Here is a 19,636-nt window from a genome sequence, read left to right as displayed (position 1 = left end):
GCAGTCTTTTATGAAATAAACTCAAGATCGGGCAGTGTGTCCCATCAAGAACAAGGAGAAAGGACGACTGGGAGCTTCTGCGCAGTGTCCTAACTCCGTCTTTTGTAATCGGTCCTCTGCCTTCCCCGTGTGCACGTGACAAGCCCTCATAATTCTCAGCACAGGCGCCTCTTTGCCCCTCATTCTCGCATGCTTCCCACTCACTCTCTCATCATCCTCATGACAGGGGGCATTGCATAGAGATGACTGCCGAGTTTGTACCAAGATGGTGACCTCCCACTGCAGAGGCTGGGTCTCTGCATCCTGTGCCCAACATATAAAGGTCTGTTGTCCTGAAATATTTTAAAACTGGAAGCGTTGTGCAAAATCTAGGGCATACGTATGGTGGCTGTGTAGGCATTTTTGTTTGGCCAAATCTCCCATGAATGAGGGACATACTGGTGATCTCAAACCTTGGTGGGCACCTTTCAAGGCAGGCTACGAGGTCAGTGGTGGCTACATTCATGACTCACGCCTAAATAGTTCTCTGACTTGGTAGCACCCTGCTTAACTCTGCTTCCCGGTTAACACAAGGTCACAGCGTTAATTTAATTTATTTAAGAATGTGAAGCCAGTGAAGCTCAGCCTCAAGAACTAGAGGTCAAAAAAAAAAAAAAAGGAACTAGAGGCCAACGCTCAGCTGATGGTGGTTCTGGAGGGAGCTTACCTTTTGAGCCAAAGAGCTGTCTGAATATTCCAATTATCAAGAAACATCTTGAAACTTGTTGACATCTGAAAAACAAAGGAACTTTCTTCTTTGGCCGACAAAATAATGAAGCTTTAAAGGTAAGTAACATCTTACTGTGCTAAGAGTACATTACTTGACAATGATGGTAGTGTACGATCTCTTTCCTTAACGCCGTTTTTTCTAATAGAGTAACATCATTCTATAAAAGGAGTTACTGGAGGGAACATCTGTGAGATAAATGGATTCTCACCATTTTCTCCTGTGTGTTAACACTTACAGGGGTTGCCATGGAATTATCCCAAAGACACTCCTGATGGAGCAGGTGAATGACCTTTCAGCGGCCGTTCACTGGGGGCCGGACTGGACGCCCCATCAGGTGCAGCCTCACTTCCTTCAGTGCCCCCCTCCCCAGCTGCTGGGAGTCTTGGCCTCCCAGGACCTGCTTCCCCTGGAGGAGTGGTCTGCACATCTTCCTACCTTTCCAGTGCCTCACTCAAGCTTCCCCCACTAATGCCACCCTCCGATCTCAGAGGGAAGCTCTGGTCTCCTGGCCGCTACTCCTTCCCTGTGTAACCATCCCTCCTTGGCTCTGCACTTCTCACCACTTTAGATTCTCTGGTCCATTATTTACTGCTCTCATCAAACTCTGAGGATGAAAACTTCTTAAGAGGCAAAAAATCTTACTCTTTTATGAATAAGGCACATATATACATATAGGATATAAAGAGATATACAATATATCTGTGCTATTAAAATTTCATGGGGCCTGATTAGGAAAAAAAAAAGTCTCAAAAGCTCCTTAGTTGGCAATAATGAACAAAACGTTAAAACACGGCCATATATTCATCACCCAATTTCCACAATTACCCATTTTCGCCTGTCCTTCCCCATTTTATTACTGACACTGTTAAGAGCATTTCAAAGCAAATACCAGACATCTTATTTCACCTGTAAATAGGTCAGAATTTATGTCCAATAAATAGGGACCTTCAAAAAAAAACTATGATCAGGGACTTCCTTGGTGGTCCAGTGGTTGAGACTCCGCGCTCCCACCACAGGGGGCTTAGGTTCAATCCCTGGTCAGGGAACTGGATCCCATGTGCCACAACTAAGAGTTTGTATGCCGCAACTAAGGAGCCCACAGGCCGCGACTAACACCGGCCCAGCCAAATAAATATTTTTTTAAAAAGAATAAGAATAATTAAAAAAAATAATGTTACAAAAAAATAAATAAATAAATTTTAAAAACTATGACCAAAATAAAAAAAAAAACAAAAAACTATGACCAGGTCTAACCAAATTAACAATAATTCCTTAATATCATCCAATATCCATTTTGTATTCAAATACCCCTGACAGTTTAAAAACATGGTTTTCCAGTTGGTGGGGTCAGTCAGGATCCAAACATATGGCACGTCTGGCTGATGTCTCTTTTAATGTGTAACAGCCCCTCTCTGCCCCCCACTTCTCCCATGCCATGCATTTGTGCGGGAAATCGGGTCGCTGGTCCTATGGCACTCCCCGCTTCCGGCCCTGGTGTCTAACTTACTTCTCTATCTTCTGGGTCCCTTCTAACAGCAGAAGGATCTAGAGACCTGATCAGGCCTGTATTTCCTGTGGTCCCACAACTGCAGGTGCCAAGGTCCAGCAGTGGGTCCAGCTGCTCCACTCACTATTCGTTCCCAGTCAGCCTCTCACCCAAAGTTCTGGTAACTTCTCCCATCGGGAGCAGCCCCTTACACAGGCTTGCAGAGCAATGCACGCTTTTGGTTTTCCTCTCTTCTCTGCAGCTACCCCGTCCCGCATGCCTTCCTTTGCCTGGCCTGTAAGATGGGGGCTCCTTTGGGGGCTCTCGTCTCTTCCCACCCCCTCAGTGTCCCTCATGGCTACTCTCGTGGTTCCTCCCAAAACCTGAAGTGCGATAGTTGCCAAATTACAATCTCAGCCCATGCCTCAACGTTCACTGGCCTGCTGGACCACTCGGGTAAGTCTGACATTTGAACACACCACCTTTCCCTTCATACCTGAGCCTTCTCCTTGCTCCTTACCCCAGTGAAAGGTACCACGGTGAACACAGCGGTCTAAACCAGACCTCTGGGCATGATTCATAACTCGTTCTCTCTTGCTGATTCCAGTGTATCACCAAGTTCTGCTGAGTCTCTTAAACAGTGTCCAGTGTGTTTACGTCTTTCCAGCCCCACTGCCACTACCCTGGTTGAGGCCACCATCATGCTGGGCCTACACAGCACCCTCCTAATAGGTCACTGTCTCAGGAGGGTGACGCCTTCTGCCTGACATAGCCCCATCCTCCTAACACACACACACACACACACACACACACACACACACTCAATCACCTCACTAGTCTAAGCTGGCCTCCTATCTTAGAAACGCCCTATACCTCTCTGATCACAGCCAATCTTTCTGTATCCCTGGAACCCCCACTAGATTAAAGCTCCAGGAGGGCCCAGATTGTACTGATCTTATTCACCGGTTCCCCAGGGCCTGGGGCACATGGTTGATGACCAATAAATATTGGCTGATTGAAAGAATGAGTATTATTATTACAAATCTTTCAGTACCACTGTTGGGACATCACATCATAACCTATGAAGGCAAATTATGCTACTTAAAGTGTCATATGGTAACCAACTTCTTAATGATTTACTAACCTCTATTTGCTGAATTCTCAGATTGGAAATTAAGTCCCAACGAGCTGCTCCATTTTTGTCATATCCTCTGAATCCAAAGCCTGCCGCATTATTGATAGCGTCAGCTGTAATACACAAAGGAAAAGAAACTATTACAAACCTATGTAACAAACTACTGTGTTCTCCCAGAAGATGTACGTTATCATATACTATCATCTTTAATTCTTAAACAGTCAAAGTAGATTCATTCTCATTTTTATATGATATTATAATAAAATGGGCCTTGATCCAGTTTTCAGGCTCTCCTAACAGTTTTTAGGCTCTATCCTTATATGTAGGACATGAACTTTAAGGTTTGCTTCTCCTGAATAGATGACCCTAGTTTTTCTCATTGGTCTTGAACTATATATTCTCAACAGGGTACTCTCCCGGCTATCACCAGGGTAAGATTTATACTTCCACACATTGACACGAAGGTTTATTCACGTGTCACTTACCTAACGTCCATGCGAAATAGTACTTCGGTCTGGCAGCCAAAAGAGAGACGTACAGATAGATAACCTTGGTCGGCCATGAAGCTGTAGCTACAAAATGCTCATCAATGTTATACTCCACAGGTAATGTCTTAGAGATGGTCAAGTGAAATAACAAGGAAAGTCCACAGACTAAGAGCTTCTGAATAACTGCCACCTGAAAGCAAGACAAGACTCTTCATAAACTTAATCGATACGTATTTACGTATTATTGCCACATAACTCCTCCTGAGGGCAGTATTAACCCTGTAACTCCATCCAAAATCCTGAACTCAGGCGTGCTCAGCATTTAAAGCCACCACCGTCTCAGTATGAACACATGAAGCCTTATGTCTAATGACTGCCTCTGGGTTATGCCTCAAATCACACTAGAAACCCCAATGTGTATTTTCAGGACTTTCAGTAAACTTAGAAAAACTAAAAGCAAACACAGGTGTATAGGGTGACTACGTAAAAATGTTAACATTAGTAAGTTTTGGTAGTGGATTTTACGTGACTACACACACACACACACACACACACACACACACACACACACACGGCTTATTTTTTCCATTGTGCTTTTTCCCTACTTTCCAAATTCTAGGTATTTCATGGAAAACTATTTTTACAATAAACAACTTTCACGTTTCTTTAAACCTGAAAGTTCTTTAAAGCAATTTTGTTCAAATGATAAAACCAAAAGAGCCATACCCAAGAAAACAAAAAGATCTGCATAAAGATTCTGATGGAAAGAAAGGGATAAGCTTTATTCTGGTAAGGTTCAATTACCTTGACAAACACCAACTCATGGTGTTTTTATGTTCTCAGTAGGCTAGACTATTTCAATCTGATTCAATATAAAGGAGATTATACAGGCCACAGAGGTAAAGAAACAGGAAAGAAAAGGCTGGATCCAGAAGAAAGAATGTAACAAAATACTTGGATTTAGTGTCCTGAACAGTAATCAACTAATATTCCAATTAACTACAGTTATTTGCAGATGAACACCCGTATTTAACACTTTCTGTAATGGGGCCAAAAAGAAAGGCTCAAAGGCGAGAGTCAGAGCACATGCCTGATTCCTGCACTTTCGAAGTCTTTACGTATTGTCAGGAGGCGCTGGAAGGTCAAGGGCTCTTCGCTGCAACTGTTCTTATTCTCATTTTCCTGGTCGTCTTTCAAAGCTTCCTCCAGTAAAGTAAGGCTACCTTTTCTTCACTCCTACCTCCAAAATATCTAACCTACACATCTGAATTTGCAACAGGTAATTAGGGAAAAATTATAATTGTAAATGAAGTGAGATGAACCGAATGACCTCATATGTGAACCTAAAAATCGGATACATCACTTGAGTAACATAATGAGAAGTACTGTGGCCATTAGACTGTACACACTAGTTTCCAGGTCTCAGTTTAAAACAAGTTAAAGTAACATATACCTGATCTCAACTACCAGCTGGCACACACACCACCGAGAGTCCCCAAAAAAGCTAAGTCAATGCGGGATCAGGAACTCTGAAAGGCAGGGGTGAGGGGGCCTGAAGCTGGGAAGCCAGGTGTAACCCCAGTTCCCTCAGCCTCCTCTCCCCCATACTGGCAGGAAGCCAGAAGTTAACTCTCAGGGAAGCCTAACCAGAAAAGAGCCAGGCTTCAGGACACGGGTCCAGAGTGGGGCTGGAATGAATCGAGCCTGTGGTGGATGCATCCCGAGAGGCGATGTCCGCAGCCCCTCCCTCCCAGCTCCAGAGACCAGCAGTCAAGTCTGAACACCCGGGGCAGAAGACGGGAGAAGCCCGCACTCAAGAAACCAAACAGCCTCAGAGAAAAGACCTACCGGCATCACAGCAGAGACTGACAGGTGTTCCCCAGGAGACGTGCCCCCCTTCTTACATAGCAATGGATTTTCTATTTGCGCACGGTGAAGTCTAGCTAAAGACCACACGTCACAGCCTCCTTTGCAGTTGAGTGTAGCTATGTGGTCACAAGTAACATGGACAACTTCTGTGGCGAACCATCCTCAGACCATGAGGATGAGGGAAACGCCCTAAGGATGGCCAAAACGGGAGCTTGGATCCCCCGCCCGTGGAGCTGCCATATTACCCATGGACCGCTGACACTTGAGCTGTCCTGTAAGAGAAGAATAAACTTCCACCTTGTTTAACCTCCTGTTATTTTGGTCCTTGGTTCAGCAGCCAAACCTGCATCTTAACTAACGCAGATAAAGACAATTGGGAGGCCCCCAACAAAGGGGCCTCTGGGTACCTGACTGACCCACTTTGGATTCAAAGAGTCTACACACCCCACTCACAACACAAAGAGTTTCTAAGTGCCTTTAAGTGATCTGTAAATAACTACCACTGTGTGTGTGAACTATGTACATATGGAATTTAAATTTAAAATATACTAAAACAGTGAGATAATATATGAAGAGTATTTGCTATTGTCAACAATCTCTTATTTATGATGTCCATGACCTGAAGGAGGAAAGTGATGTTTTCTAAGAGCAAATCCCATAAAAATTCAGAGTGAGGTGACAGAAGTAATACACAACTTTGCACTGTTTTTTGTTGGGTTTGATTTACCACTACTTATATGTTTGTTGCACTTGATATTTTTCCAGCATTTTACAAAATTAAGTCTAGCATTTTAATTCCTAATTTCCTAGTTAGGAATTCCTAAATTCCTTACTAGGAATTTCCTAAATTCCTAATTTCATTCCCTTCTCAGTATTCTAGAATAAACCTCTGGGATATAGAAGCTGTCTATAAGTACCTTGAGCTCCTCCTACGGCAGTGAGGCCTCTGAAGGGTTAAGTGGTCAGCCTGACACAAAACAGTCAGCGAAGAGATCTGAATATACCCAGTTTCTCGTCCCAGTTTGAGCTGGCATTCATCAATTAACACTTGGCCAGTTAACGGAAACTGTGAAGACGAGAGCATCTTTTTGGTGTAAAACACAATGAGTTGCATGGCACGAAAGAGAAAATACGAGAGATTTTGCAAATGAGTGCACGTCTTCATTCACTCTTTGTTTCATAATAACTTAGCAAGGAGCTGGTCCTCTGCTCCAAACCCCACATTCAGAGAAAGCATACTAGCCCCACCTTTTTTTTTTTAATTAATTAATTTAGTTATGGTTGTGTTGGGTCTTCGTTTCTGTGCGAGGGCTTTTTCTAGTTGCGGCGAGCGGGGGCCACTCTTCATTGCAGTGCGTGGGCCTCTCACTATCGCGGCCTCTCTTGTTGCGGAGCACAGGCTCCAGACGCGCAGGCTCAGTGGCCATGACTCACGGGCCCAGCCGCTCCACGGCATGTGGGATCTTCCCGGACCGGGGCACGAACCCGTGTCCCCTGCATCGGCAGGCGGACTCTCAACCACTGCGCCACCAGGGAAGCCCTAGCCCCACCTTTTTGTCTCACAGACTTGTTGACTGGCCTATTTCTCATGGACTTTTAGATTCTACCAGATCAAATCCAGCAGAACTTGGCCTGCACAGAGCCGCACGGGCTCCCCGGACAAGACGTATCAGTTGTTCCAAGGAATAAAGATGACATTCGGGTGTGAGGCTCAGACAGCCTGGGCTTGGATTCCGGTTCTCCCACTGCCACCCTGGAAACCCTGGTCAAATTACTTAGCCTCTGAGTCTCAGCCTCCTCATACGTGAAGTCGTGAGAATAAAGCGTCTGCCTCGCAAGACTGTCCTGGGGCTGAAAGTGCTGGGAAAGTGTTCACTATTATTATCTTCTGTATTGTGAAAACTGGACAAGGTTTTATGGAAAAGGTGATATCTGAAGTAGGCCTTTAAAGAGGCGTAAGATTTCAACTGGCAATGGTCAGCATGAGGAGAGACGTAAGGTACAGCTAAGGAAAAAGCCTGGAAAATGAGGCTCGGCCAGATCCACGAGACGGGCTTTTCTGTAAAATACTCCATGACTACAAAGCATTATCCTCACTAAGGAACGCAGCACAGCTTTTAAAGTAACCTTATTTTTGTTCTTCAGTCATGATTGTACTTCTACCAGGCATCACCACTAGGTACTGTGTGAAGTGTCATTTACCTCGAAAAATGTTTTTAAAATAAAAGATGGGTAAACTCAAAACTTGAAAACATTAGTATCTTGAAATAAACAAGGCTAATCAATACATGTTAGAGAGGCTGCAGGTGAACCTCATGACCTTACATTTGGAGATGGCTCTGTCTTTTCATACTGTATCTCTTCTTTTCCGTGTTCACCTGATTGTGTCACATGGTACGATCTGCCTTCGATGAAAGTGATGTAGTCTTTGTAAGAGCAGAGTGGGCCTGCCAGGATTCCCATGAAGTTACAGTTGTAACTTAAATACTCCAGAAGGCTCGGCATGCGTCTGCAACGAAAAGACATGCAACATGTGAGAGGGAACGTTCGCTTCCAGAAAATGTGACAGAAATGATCTTCTCCATCCTCACTTCTCTTAGCATTTCCAAAATAAAACTAGCTCTGATTTTCATTTGCATCCAAACAATGAGAATTTAAAGGTTCAGGATGAAGGAATGCGCAACAGTATTTCTGGATAAAAGAGCTTCCATACAGGTCTTTATGAGCAACTACGAAGGGTCTCCGCCTAACTCCTCATGATGAAACAAACCCGAGGAGGACAAGATACGGCAGGAAGAATCATCTCTTACTAGTCAATCGTTCACTCATTTAACAAATCTACGTGTGCACCGACTACTACACACACGCTCCAGGGTCTAGAGATACCGCAGTAAATCAAACAGGGGAACGCTGCATTCATAGAGCTTACGGAACAGCTGCAGAAAATAAACAATAAAAAAATACATAACGTAACTTCAGAGATGCTACGTGCAAGGAGAAGGGGGCATTTTGTTATATTAATAAGTCAGAAGAGGCCTCTCTGATCAGGAGACGTGCGAGTCGTGTGAATGTCCCGGACAAGGGCTCCAGGCAGAGGGAACGATGAGGGCAAAAGCCCTGAGCCGGGGGCAGGGCCAGCATCAGGGAGCCCGGTGTGGCTGGGCGGGCTGAGCCAGGCAGAGAGGCAGGAAGGGAGTCAGCGAGCCGAGGTGAGGGGCCTGCCTTGCAAGGCGCGGAGGGAACCTTGGATTTTATTCTGAATGTGCTGAAAAACTACGGTCGGCTTTTAAAATACCTATGTTCTGAAAGAATCCCTCTAGCCCCTGGGTGTGGACAGAGAAGGGTGGACGGGGAAGACCAGTGAGGAGGCCGCTGACCTCCAGGGGGAGGTGACGGGGCTGGCGCCGCGGAGCAGCAGCGTCTGCCTGCATTCTGGCAGGACAGCCCTGGGGTCTGCTGATGGACCGGATGTGCGGCATAAGGGAGAAGGGAATCAAGGATGTTGTGCAACATTTTTTTTTTTAATTAATTTTTGGCTGCGTCAGGTCTTCATTGCTGCGCGCGGGCTTTCTCGAGTTGCGGCGAGCGGGGGCTGCTCTTCGTTGCAGTGCGCGGGCTTCTCATTTCGGTGGCTTCTCTTGTTGTGCAGCATGGGCTCTAGGTGTGCAGGCTTCAGTAGTTGTGGCACGTGAGCTCAGTAGTTGCGGCACACGGGCTCAGTAGTTGCGGCACACGGGCTTAGTTGCTCCGCAGCATGTGGGATCTTCCCGGACCAGGGCTCGAACCCACGTCCCCTGCATTGGCAGGCAGACTCCCAACCACTGCACCACCAGGGAAGCCCTACTGCAACATTTTTAATTCAACTGCTCTCAGGTCAGTCCAAATGGTACACAGTATCTAAAGTGTACGAAGTATTCCAGTTCTCAATGCAGGTAACCGGGAGAAAACCAGTTAATAACGCAGGAGATTATGCAGACCATGTATATTATCATGTAAATGCATCAGAAGTGTATTTTTTTTCATTTTTTAAAACCAGCTCCATCTGTGAAGTCTGCCATCCACTGACAGCTATAAACTACCACAAATAAAAGCACAACTACACCCGGGGAAAGTAAGTAGGCTCTTGAACGTGTTACAGCCCTGTCTTCCTCTCTAATATGACAGGCGATCTCCTAAAAAAGCACAGTCTCTATGGCCGAGAGGAGTCGATGGAACCCCCTCACGTATATTTTTATTAAATAAAACAAAGAGAAAACAGTGCTTCTGGCTCAACTGACACTCAGCTAGGTCACCCCTTAGCCAAAACTCCTTAAAAATTTCTTCCTGAATTACTTTTCTACATTTAAAAGTTTTTGGAACGTTAAGTAATTTTTCTTGAGGGCTCACAAGTGATTGGGAGCAAAATGTTTTGGCAGATTTTCTCTTGTACTTCTTTCCATGTAACAGAGGGCCTTCTCACCACCTCGCACACCTGGACGAGTGCCCCGTCGTCACAAAGCTGCCGAAGAGCCCCTGTGCTCAGGCAACAGAGCCCCATTTCAACACCACTTATTTCAAGACCAAAACAATGCCAGGTTGTCAAGGCGCATCTCAATCTTACCATGTCCAAATATGTATCACAATTTTCAAGGACAGATGATTCTGAACCATGAAACTTGCTGACGTACAAATGACAAGTCATGTTAGGAAAGAGGCAGATAACTATACTACGTGCTATGAAACGAGAACTAAGTATAACCGTAATACTCTATTTATGACATCAAGTGGGAGATTCGTTCTTCATTCCATAAATACTTATTTGATATTAACTGTGCGTCATCCCAGGTTAGGGCTTCTCAGGCTCAGCGTTACTGACATTTAGGGACAATATTTCTTTGTTGAAGGGGACCGTCCTGTGCACTGTAGGACGTTAGCCACATCCCTGGCCTTGACCTGGCAGAAGTCAGTAGCACCGCCCCTCTCCTTCAGTGACAACCAAAAATGTCCCTGGCATTGGCAAATGTCTCCTGGGGCCCACAAGCACCCCAGGGCAAACTGCCGTTGAGGAGATGGGAATGCAATGATAAGGAAGACGAAGGTCTGTCCTCCTGGAGCTGACAAGTGGGGGCCAGGGAGAGGGACAATCCCCATAAATATATTATAAAACATCAGACAGTGATACACATGATGAAGGAAAGTAAAGCAGGGCCAAGGGCTACAGGGTGCTGGAGGGGAGGGCTGTGCAGTGACGGGTGGGCTGAGTAGGGAGGAAAGGAGGCTACGGCTCCTGTGGGACCTGCCAGGCGGCCGTCAGACCTTTGTTAGTTTATTCTCGACGGCATGAGGAGCCACGGGAGGGTTTTCATCAGGAGAGGGTGATAATATAATACAATACGTAGTAAAAGAATCTCTGGCTGCCGGGTGGGCAGGAGAGAAAATGGAGAGCAGCCAGAAAAGCTCGGACAGTGGACCAGGTGGAGAGCGAGGTTAGGCCGCGGTGATGTCAGTGGACCAGGTAGAGAGCGAGGCAGCTGGGAGGGAAGTAACGGTGGAAGAACAGATGGGGTTGGGGTGCGGGACAAGGGACACAGAAATCAGAAGTTCTGTTCCAAACAGGTTCCATCTGAGACACTGTTTACCCTCCACACCTGGATGCTGCAATGGCAGGTGGACATACGAGGCCGGGGCCCAGGAGAGAGGCTGGATGGGGATATAAACGTAGGAGACTTCAAATGCGTGGACCGTATTAAAGCCAATGGAAGGCAAGCAATCGCCCGGAGAAGATGGAAAAGTCCAAGGATGTGCCCAGCAGCACAGGAACACTTCGCAGTGAGGCAGAGGGATTCAGCAGAGGAGACCAAGAGAAGCAGCCGGTGAGGCACGAGGACGGTGAGATGCACGTGGTGGCCCGGATGGTAAGCGGCGAAGGTGTTTCACGGACTGAGCGAGCCAACGGGTCACGCGGTGCTGAGAGGTCGAGCGGCCTACAGACCGAGGCGGACCATTAAATCTGCCAAGGTGAAGAGCAACCTTGAAAGAATGGTGGCAGACAAGCATCGAGGACAGAAACCTGACTGCAGTGGGTTGGGGAGAGAAAAGGAGATGAGGAAGGAAGAATAGAGAAATCCTTCAAGGAGTCTTGCTCTAAAGGAGTGGAGAGTCATGGGTGGAAGCTGGAAGGGGCTGTGAGGTCAAGGAGTCTTTTCCCTTTAAGTTGGTGGGAATGAGCCCACAGGGGGGAAAAACTGATGAGTGACAAGGCACAAGATGGGATAACCGAAGAAGCAAAATCCTTGAGTTTTGTACTCAAGAAGCAACTGGACTCAGCGCTGACGTGAAAAGTTGGCCTTGGGCTGGACTGCGGACGGTGTATACGTGGCACTGGGAAGGAAAGGAGAGTATTCTGTTACAGACACAGGCAGGCTGGTAGGTTTGGTGGTCGCAGAATGAAGCAGAGTTGCCTTATTTTCTCCAAAAAGCAAACACCATCCCACGTGCATGTCGGGGACGGGGTGCTGGGAGTGGGGGAGAAAGGAGGACGCTGTTCCCAATGCTGCAGCAGGTGGAAAGTGAGTGGCTGGGGCGGGGGGAGGCAGGGGAACTGTGGTTAATACTGAGCTCCATAGTTTTAAACCTGGGGTAACAAATCCGAAACACTCCAATCAGCAAGACAACGTTTTTCCACTCTGCCTCCTTCTGCTGTTCGGGCAGGTGGAGAGTTGAATGTAACTGGGTTTGTGGTCTTGCCAGGTGGCCGTGTGGGAGGGAAAGGGGGGACCAGGGCTGAGTGGCTCCTGACGAGCGGTTCCTGGGATGGACCCAGGACTCATACAGATCACAGAGCCCAGGTCAAACTAACCTCTTAGCAGCTAAATAAATTCAAGTGCATATTCGCTGATATATAAAGACTGGCCATAGTGAATATCAAAATAGAATCATTTTAAAGATGGGGAAAATATAAGATCCTCAAGACGTACTACCTGGGATCAAAGGTGAGCACTGAGGGTAGGGCCTTCCTACTACACAAACCATTTCATTCTTCTGACAGCCAAGAATATATTATTAGTTCCAGATTTACAGGAAACGAGGTGCTTGTGGGAAGTTCTTCTTTAGGTAAATTGAGTATCTGACGTCTAATTATATTAGATTAAGATAGGCCCTGCCAAGAACTTAAGCTATTCCTCAGCTGAGTCCACAGAGGACGCACAGTAAACAAGGAGCAGGTTCTCCCACAGTGAATTCCTCAAGTACCAATGAGAATATCCTGCTGGTTCTTCATTATTTCCAAACATGGCGTCTCTGTGCTATATTAACACATCTAAGCCCAGCACCTGCCATCAGGTCATTGGTCTATAAATGGTAGCTGTGATTATGACTCATAATTACTACATGAAGACCAAACAACCTTCCTGTCTTCAGGGAACTCAGAGCCTCGCAGAAGAGACAGAAGACTTCGTAGCTGCCTTGTGGTGCACAGGAGGTGCTGCTGTATGATGAAATACTCAAGGTGCTGTGGGAGTCTTAGAAGGGAGGCCCAGCCCAGCCGGATTTTGTGGCGGGAGGCGTGCAGACGGAGGATCGTTTGGTTTTCATGAACTAAGAGCTTCTAGGAGGACAAGTTAGCCTTGGCCATGAGTAGGTGTGTGTCCCCAGCAGGGACAGCGTGAACCTCGGCAGGAGACGATTTAAAGGCACATACCTTACCGCTAAGCCTCTCTGTGACGGAGTCAGTTCTTCATCCTTTCGAAACATCCCTGAGAAATAAAAATAGGCAATTTATCAGTTATGATTTCTCCCAAGAAAAGAATGGTATTTCTTCCCATTCACACTTGCATTACTTTCCTCCTTCGAAATTCAGGTTATAATCCCAATTTTGGCCTAACTATTTGGTATAACTAGTCCCTTTCTTTCTCATTACAACACAGGCTCAGTCATGTGAAAGGACCATCATATAACCAAACACGTCCAGCTCTGGGCAAAATAAATAACACATGTCAGGGAACTAATTTGACTCTTTTCTAAAGGAAAGTATTATTACATTTAAAAGTTCCCCAATGCTAGCATATTTAATAGTACTTTTCAAAAGGAGGCATGAAAATGTTTCTATTATTGGACGATTCCAATGACTAACCTCAATGGTACGGACAGTATAAAGCAAGGAAGGATTTCCTCACTCCTACGTGACTCTAGTGAATGAAACTGAACTCAGTATACCATCTTCAACCACTTCTTTACCTTTCCTCCAAACAGGAGAATGTTACCTATGATTACACATCAACTTACTAAATCTTTTTTTTTTTTTTTCGGTACGCGGGCCTCTCACTGTTGTGGCCTCTCCCGTTGCGGAGCACAGACTCCGGACGCACAGGCTCAGCGGCCATGGCTCACGGGCCCAGCCACTCCGCGGCATGTGGGATCTTCCCGGACCGGGGCACGAACCCGTGTCCCCTGCATCGGCAGGCGGACTCTCAACCACTGCGCCACCAGGGAAGTCCTCAGCTTGCTAAATCTTAAACCCAGTTTAAAGGCCAGAGGAGGTCTAAGAAGCAACAACACACTTCGAAAATTCTTGTGGGTCTTCCCGAGCAGGTGGCACAGGATGGGTGATGGATACTAGGAGGCTGCAAATCCATCCAGGCTACATATAAATGATTGTCCTATAGAGAATCCTCCTTCAATCTCTGAAGAAACCAGAGTCTAACTCTTAGGACTCAGAGTCCTGACTGCCAGCATTTGCCATGGCAAGGTGTCCATTCACTGAGGATACAGAATATGAATATGTACGTATTTGTACTAAAAGGATACGTAAGTGTGCGTGTGTTCATGTGTATAAGGGAGTGGGGCAGGGGGAAAACATGCAGATTTTAATACAAATGTAACACAGAGATGAAGCAGGGATTAATAAAACTTGATTTAGACCAAATGTCTATTTCCTTCGTATTTTAAAGTGCCACTGATGTGGGTCACGGGCCTGACTCACACTATTTTACTTTGTTTCTGTCACTGAACTGAATGCAAAATTAAGAATAAACAGTGAAAGAAAACAAGCACACGTTAGTAGCCTTAAGCAGAGTTCAATATTTTCCCTATCTTACCGCCATCCCTTTCTTTCCTCTAACAGAAAGTTATCATAATCTCTCAAACAAAGGATGGTTGGAATATAACCTTTTCGGTGATGAAAAATTAATTTCCAAATTCTTACCATCATGAATTTCGCAAGCCAAACTAGTGATCTTCTGGGTAATTATCATCATTGGGCTATGACAAAACAGAAAATAAATATTTTACAAGAAGAAATTTAAAATAATACTTATGATATATGAAAGAGTTTTTATTCTGCTTATGACTACAAAACCCTGAAATTTTTAAATAGAAACAAGACCCCAATGAATTTCAAAGAGAACTCCAGGGCTGTTATGTTTGGGGAAGCGACAGAAGACAGGGGATCTGGGTTCTCTCCCTTGCTCTAAGAAAAGGCTCATCCTCTAAAGGAAACCCGTGTGAGCAGAGATGCAGCCCCACCTCCTCACTTCCTGCCTGTAACCTGAGGCCAGAGCTGAGGACCACACAGCCACCAGAGGGGACCCCATCACCCCACTCTCACTCAGTACTTTTCAATACTCTGCTGCCTTTTGCCTCAGGGCTGAATTTAAAGATGGAAAGTAAGTCTCCTGGGAAAAGGCGAATAGGTAGAAAATTAAAGGAGTTTGGGTAAGAAATGTGGAGCAAAGCAGAAAGAGGGAAATGGGCAAAAAGAGAAAGGACGACATCTATGTCGCTATTCCAGGAGCCAGGCAAGGCGGGGGAGCAGCTGTTAAAAACGCCCTGGAGCAGTACTGAACGCACACAAACCAGGTTACACTCCACAGAAAGAGGACTTTAAGTGTGTGCCACAAGTGAGAAAATGGCAACCGTTTTCCCGTATTTCCTAATCTCTAATTGAATGGATAACTTGCGAAGAAAACCAAAATCCACGTAAGAAAACCCACCAGGCTACATTTTCATCCTTTACGTTAGCTTACAGACATGAGTATTAAAGAACAATTAACCCTAAGTTACCTGTTTATAGTTTTGGAATCTCAATAAAACCAGGAGGAAATCATGGAAGGCCCATCGCAGCCGGGGAGCGGCACCACGAAGACCCTGAGCTTCCCCCCTACCCTCCCACCCCCACCCCTCCCCGTGCCCACCGCTCAGAGCACAGACTGCCACCTTCACCAAAACAACCAGCATCTTGAAACATGTAAAGAAAGGAGGTGATTTCTCACCGTGTCAGCAACGTCATCAAGGGTTTGTTGTAAATGGTCCGACCGCTGGCATGAGATGCACAGACCTGGGCCCCCCGAGAACTTACAGCCCACTGTCCTCACCTAACAGGCAAGATCTCACGAAAAACCTGTCAGATGACGATTGCTCTTAAACTCAAAGTACTAACAGAGAGGATTCCTCTTGAGTTCCCTTAAAGGTCAGTTCCTACACATACATCACTCACTCTCAGGAAATTATTCCTCGGCTAACCTATCCCCCAGGCTGCTTGCTTTCAACACCCAGTTGCCATTTATTTTTTAACTTTGCAAGATATTTTACATGCCTTTGAGGATTATAAAAATACCTTGTAACTCCCATTTCCCTGGGGGAAAAGAATCATTTTTCTCACCTGCCTAATTCTCTTCATAGTTTAGTTAAAAAATGGATGAGAAAATACTCTTCGGTTCTAAATTTTAATTCTCGCATCACCTTAAAACATCATAAAAACACCTGAAAAAATAATTATTAAATTTATACTATCAGCTCAGTGACGTACTAAATTGTTAGGTCCATATACGTCAGATGTTCCCCAAAGGCAAATATGTGCTTCTTGAGTGCATGCCCTTACTGCGCCTACTGGCAGCCCCAAGCAACTTCTACTCTATCAGATGTGCGGGACGCAGGCTCTCATGCAAGTGAGCTGCGTCGGGGGACAGAGTGGTTCCAAGGAGCACGCTCCCTAACAGAGGTGGGAAGAAGGCGGGGGGCAGACCCACGTGCTCCAGACTCTCCCCAGATGCTGCTTCCTCCTGGAGCTGCTTTGCAAGGAGATCCCCGTCCCCTGCTTCAGGTCTCAGGCTAACAGTCCCTTCGTACAAGAGGCCCGTGCGCAGCTCCTCCCCAGCAGCCACCTCTGCCCAAATGCAACACACGCCCTTCACTTCATCTCAGCGTCCTGTTTATTTCCTTCAAAGAATTCTTCACATTCATGGGTGTTTCATTTATCCAGTGATGGCTGTGTTTTAAAGTCTCTCTTCCCTCTTTAGAAGGTCCCTGCTATATGGAGCTAACAGTCTTTCTCGCCACGGACCCTCAGTGCCGAGCACAGTGCCTGGCACAGGATGTGTGCTGAATAAATATTTCTAAAATACCGCATCAACTGAGTCTTCTGAGTGTCAAGACCCATCACTCCTTCCAGAGGTTGATTATATTCCTTCCCTCCTGTCCGCTCTCCTCTGTGCTTGGAAACAGGCACCAGACTGTTCTGTAATTATTGGGTTATTTTCCTGTCACCACAAAACCCAGGGACTACTTAGCAGCAGGAACCCTGCCCTGTTCACCTCTGTACCCTCGGCACCTGCTATATACTCGGGCTCAAAGTTCTGACCGGCTTGTAAAAATGTCTCTCATCGCTTCTCTGTTTCCTTAACCGACGATTGTTACCCCTGAACATTTCCTTTGGTTTTAAAGGGGTGGCCATTCCACAGCCTCTGGTCCAACCTGCCCCAGGCAGGGGTCAGGGGGTGGCTAATGTGACAGGAACATGACAGAAGACAAAATCATTACAGAGTGACTATGAAGGAGCACTTTATGAATGAAAGCAAAAAAGGACTAGGGGGAAGCTCAGCATGGGAGGAATAGACTAACGAGAGCTCAGAAGAGTAAACCAGAGGGGAAGGCAGACCGATGAGTCCCACACAGGCAGGAGCCTGGCCGGGAGACAGAGCAGAGTGACGGAGGCAGGGGTGGCGTGCGTGCACAGAGGACGCTTCTAAGTGGAAACGCTCCCAGGGTTGACAAAGAGATGAGCTGCAGTGGTTTTCCGAGCCGTGCACTTTGTTCACAAATACCTGAATGGCGACAGTTAGAGTGACTCAGGCAATTTTCACTTACACCTTTATTGACATTTTAACTACCTGTTTGCCTCCAATATCTAATCGCTTCCCAGGTCCTTGGACGTCTGAGATAACGCGACGTGAATCAGACTCTCCTGCTTCCCTGGGGCGGAGGCTGCGAGGTGGAGTGGGGAGGGCAGGCAGTCGGCTTCCGGGCCTCCATGGAGTGAGGTCCGGGCCTGGATGGAGCCGCCTGCACGTTCTGCACCACGACATCGCTAGATTCAGGTGGAACTACACACACTTTCTCCCCGGCACTCTGCCAGGAACATGGAAAAATGTGCCACCTAGCTATTCAAAACAAATACCTCAACCGATGAAAGAGCTTCAGGTAACATAAAATAAGACGTCAAGAACTAACAAGCTCTAGACTTCTTATAATTTTTTTAAAAGCGTACAAATTAACTTTGCTTTTTAACTAAAACATTGACATGCTTTTTTTTTCCTCTACAAAGAAGGAGAGTAATGGGATTTACTTCTATCACACAGTGAAACTCAAACTGTAGTTAAACATTATCAGAGAATGAATACGAAAAAAGAACAATCACTTTCTGGATTGTTCCATGATCTCTAGGAGACTGCTGAACTCTAACAATGCTGCCACAAAGCAACTACGAGCACCTGCTAGGTAAAGGTCAGTTTGTCACCAGGGTACAAGGGACCTAACAACAGAACCAAACTTACTTCTCCACTCTCAGGCATGTCTGATACACAGGTGTTCTCTCCTCCAAAACAGCAAAACCCACTGCAACCGACAAACCCCACGGACCTAACACCAAAGGAATGTGCAGTGAGAGAGGATGGAAAAGGCTTCTGAGCCATCCATCCATCCCCTTTACTCCGTCATTCTGAAAACAAGTATCTCATGAGCACCTACAAGGCACCAGGTGCTGGAGACACAGCCGTGAATGAGACAGGGTTCTCGTTCTTGTACTGGGGAGGGATGGATAACAGATGAACTTACAGGTCAATATATCATATGCCAGCTGTTGTTCTGCTCATCGGGGTGGGGGAGAGGGAGTGCCAGGATGCAGGTGAGGACTGGCCTCACCCGGGGGTGATGTTTCACAGAGAACTTGAGTCAGGGAGCAAGCCCTGGTGAGGCAAGTTCACCAGTCCCCAGGTGGGTGTGACTGGCCTGCTGGAAGGCTGGTAAGGACACTGATGTGACTGGAGGAGGCAAGTAAGGACAGGAACAGATGGTGAAGACAGACAGGGGGCAGGGATCAGATCTAGGAGGCTTCTGCAGGGCGCTGTGAGGACACAGGCTGTGACCCAAGACACATTGGGAACTGTGGAGGGTGACAGGAGAGAACTAACTTGGTTCTAAATGGGTATATTCCAGCTCTGGGTGGAAAGGACTTTGGGGTGCTGGGATGGGGCTAAGAGACAGGCGAGAACGGCAGCCCAGACCAGGGTGACGGCACAGGCCTTGTGAAATGGATTCCAGCCACCTTCTGACGGTAAAGACGGTGAGATTTGATGAAGATTTGACGACGGATCAGATACAGGGTTTGAGACCTGAAGCCACCAAGGTTTTTGACCACAGCAAGAAACAGAAGGATAGGGCTGGCTGAGAAGGAGTGCAGGAGGAACAGGGAAGGGAAATTGGGAATTCTGTGTTAGGCAAGTTCAGTGTGAGATGCTCGTTGGACAACTGGGCGGAGACGTGGGGAACAGACAGGTGGACCCATGAGTCAGAAAACAGCTCACGTCCCGACTCCAGTACTTATCAATTGTGGAGACGGGGGAGCTATTTAACTGCCC

The 19,636-nt window shown here is 46.5% G+C and overlaps 1 protein-coding gene across 1 annotated transcript in view; it reads right to left on the bottom strand.

Moving 5' to 3' along the window:
• The window catches only part of MBOAT2 (membrane bound O-acyltransferase domain containing 2), a 113,765-nt gene that overhangs the window by 12,167 nt on the left and 81,962 nt on the right, over positions 1–19,636 (bottom strand). Inside the window, exons 5-10 of the mRNA XM_060027132.1 lie at positions 14,929–14,984; positions 13,426–13,480; positions 8,073–8,256; positions 3,876–4,068; positions 3,400–3,503; positions 707–771 (exon numbers count right to left, since the gene is read on the bottom strand). Of these exons, the coding sequence (XP_059883115.1) occupies positions 707–771; positions 3,400–3,503; positions 3,876–4,068; positions 8,073–8,256; positions 13,426–13,480; positions 14,929–14,984 (657 nt within the window). The remainder of the gene's footprint in view (positions 1–706; positions 772–3,399; positions 3,504–3,875; positions 4,069–8,072; positions 8,257–13,425; positions 13,481–14,928; positions 14,985–19,636) is intronic.

Source organism: Delphinus delphis, chromosome 12 (genome assembly GCF_949987515.2).
Source record: "Delphinus delphis chromosome 12, mDelDel1.2, whole genome shotgun sequence".
In the NCBI taxonomy this organism is placed as follows: domain Eukaryota; kingdom Metazoa; phylum Chordata; class Mammalia; order Artiodactyla; family Delphinidae; genus Delphinus; species Delphinus delphis.
This window is presented reverse-complemented; position numbering and strand designations above follow the sequence as displayed.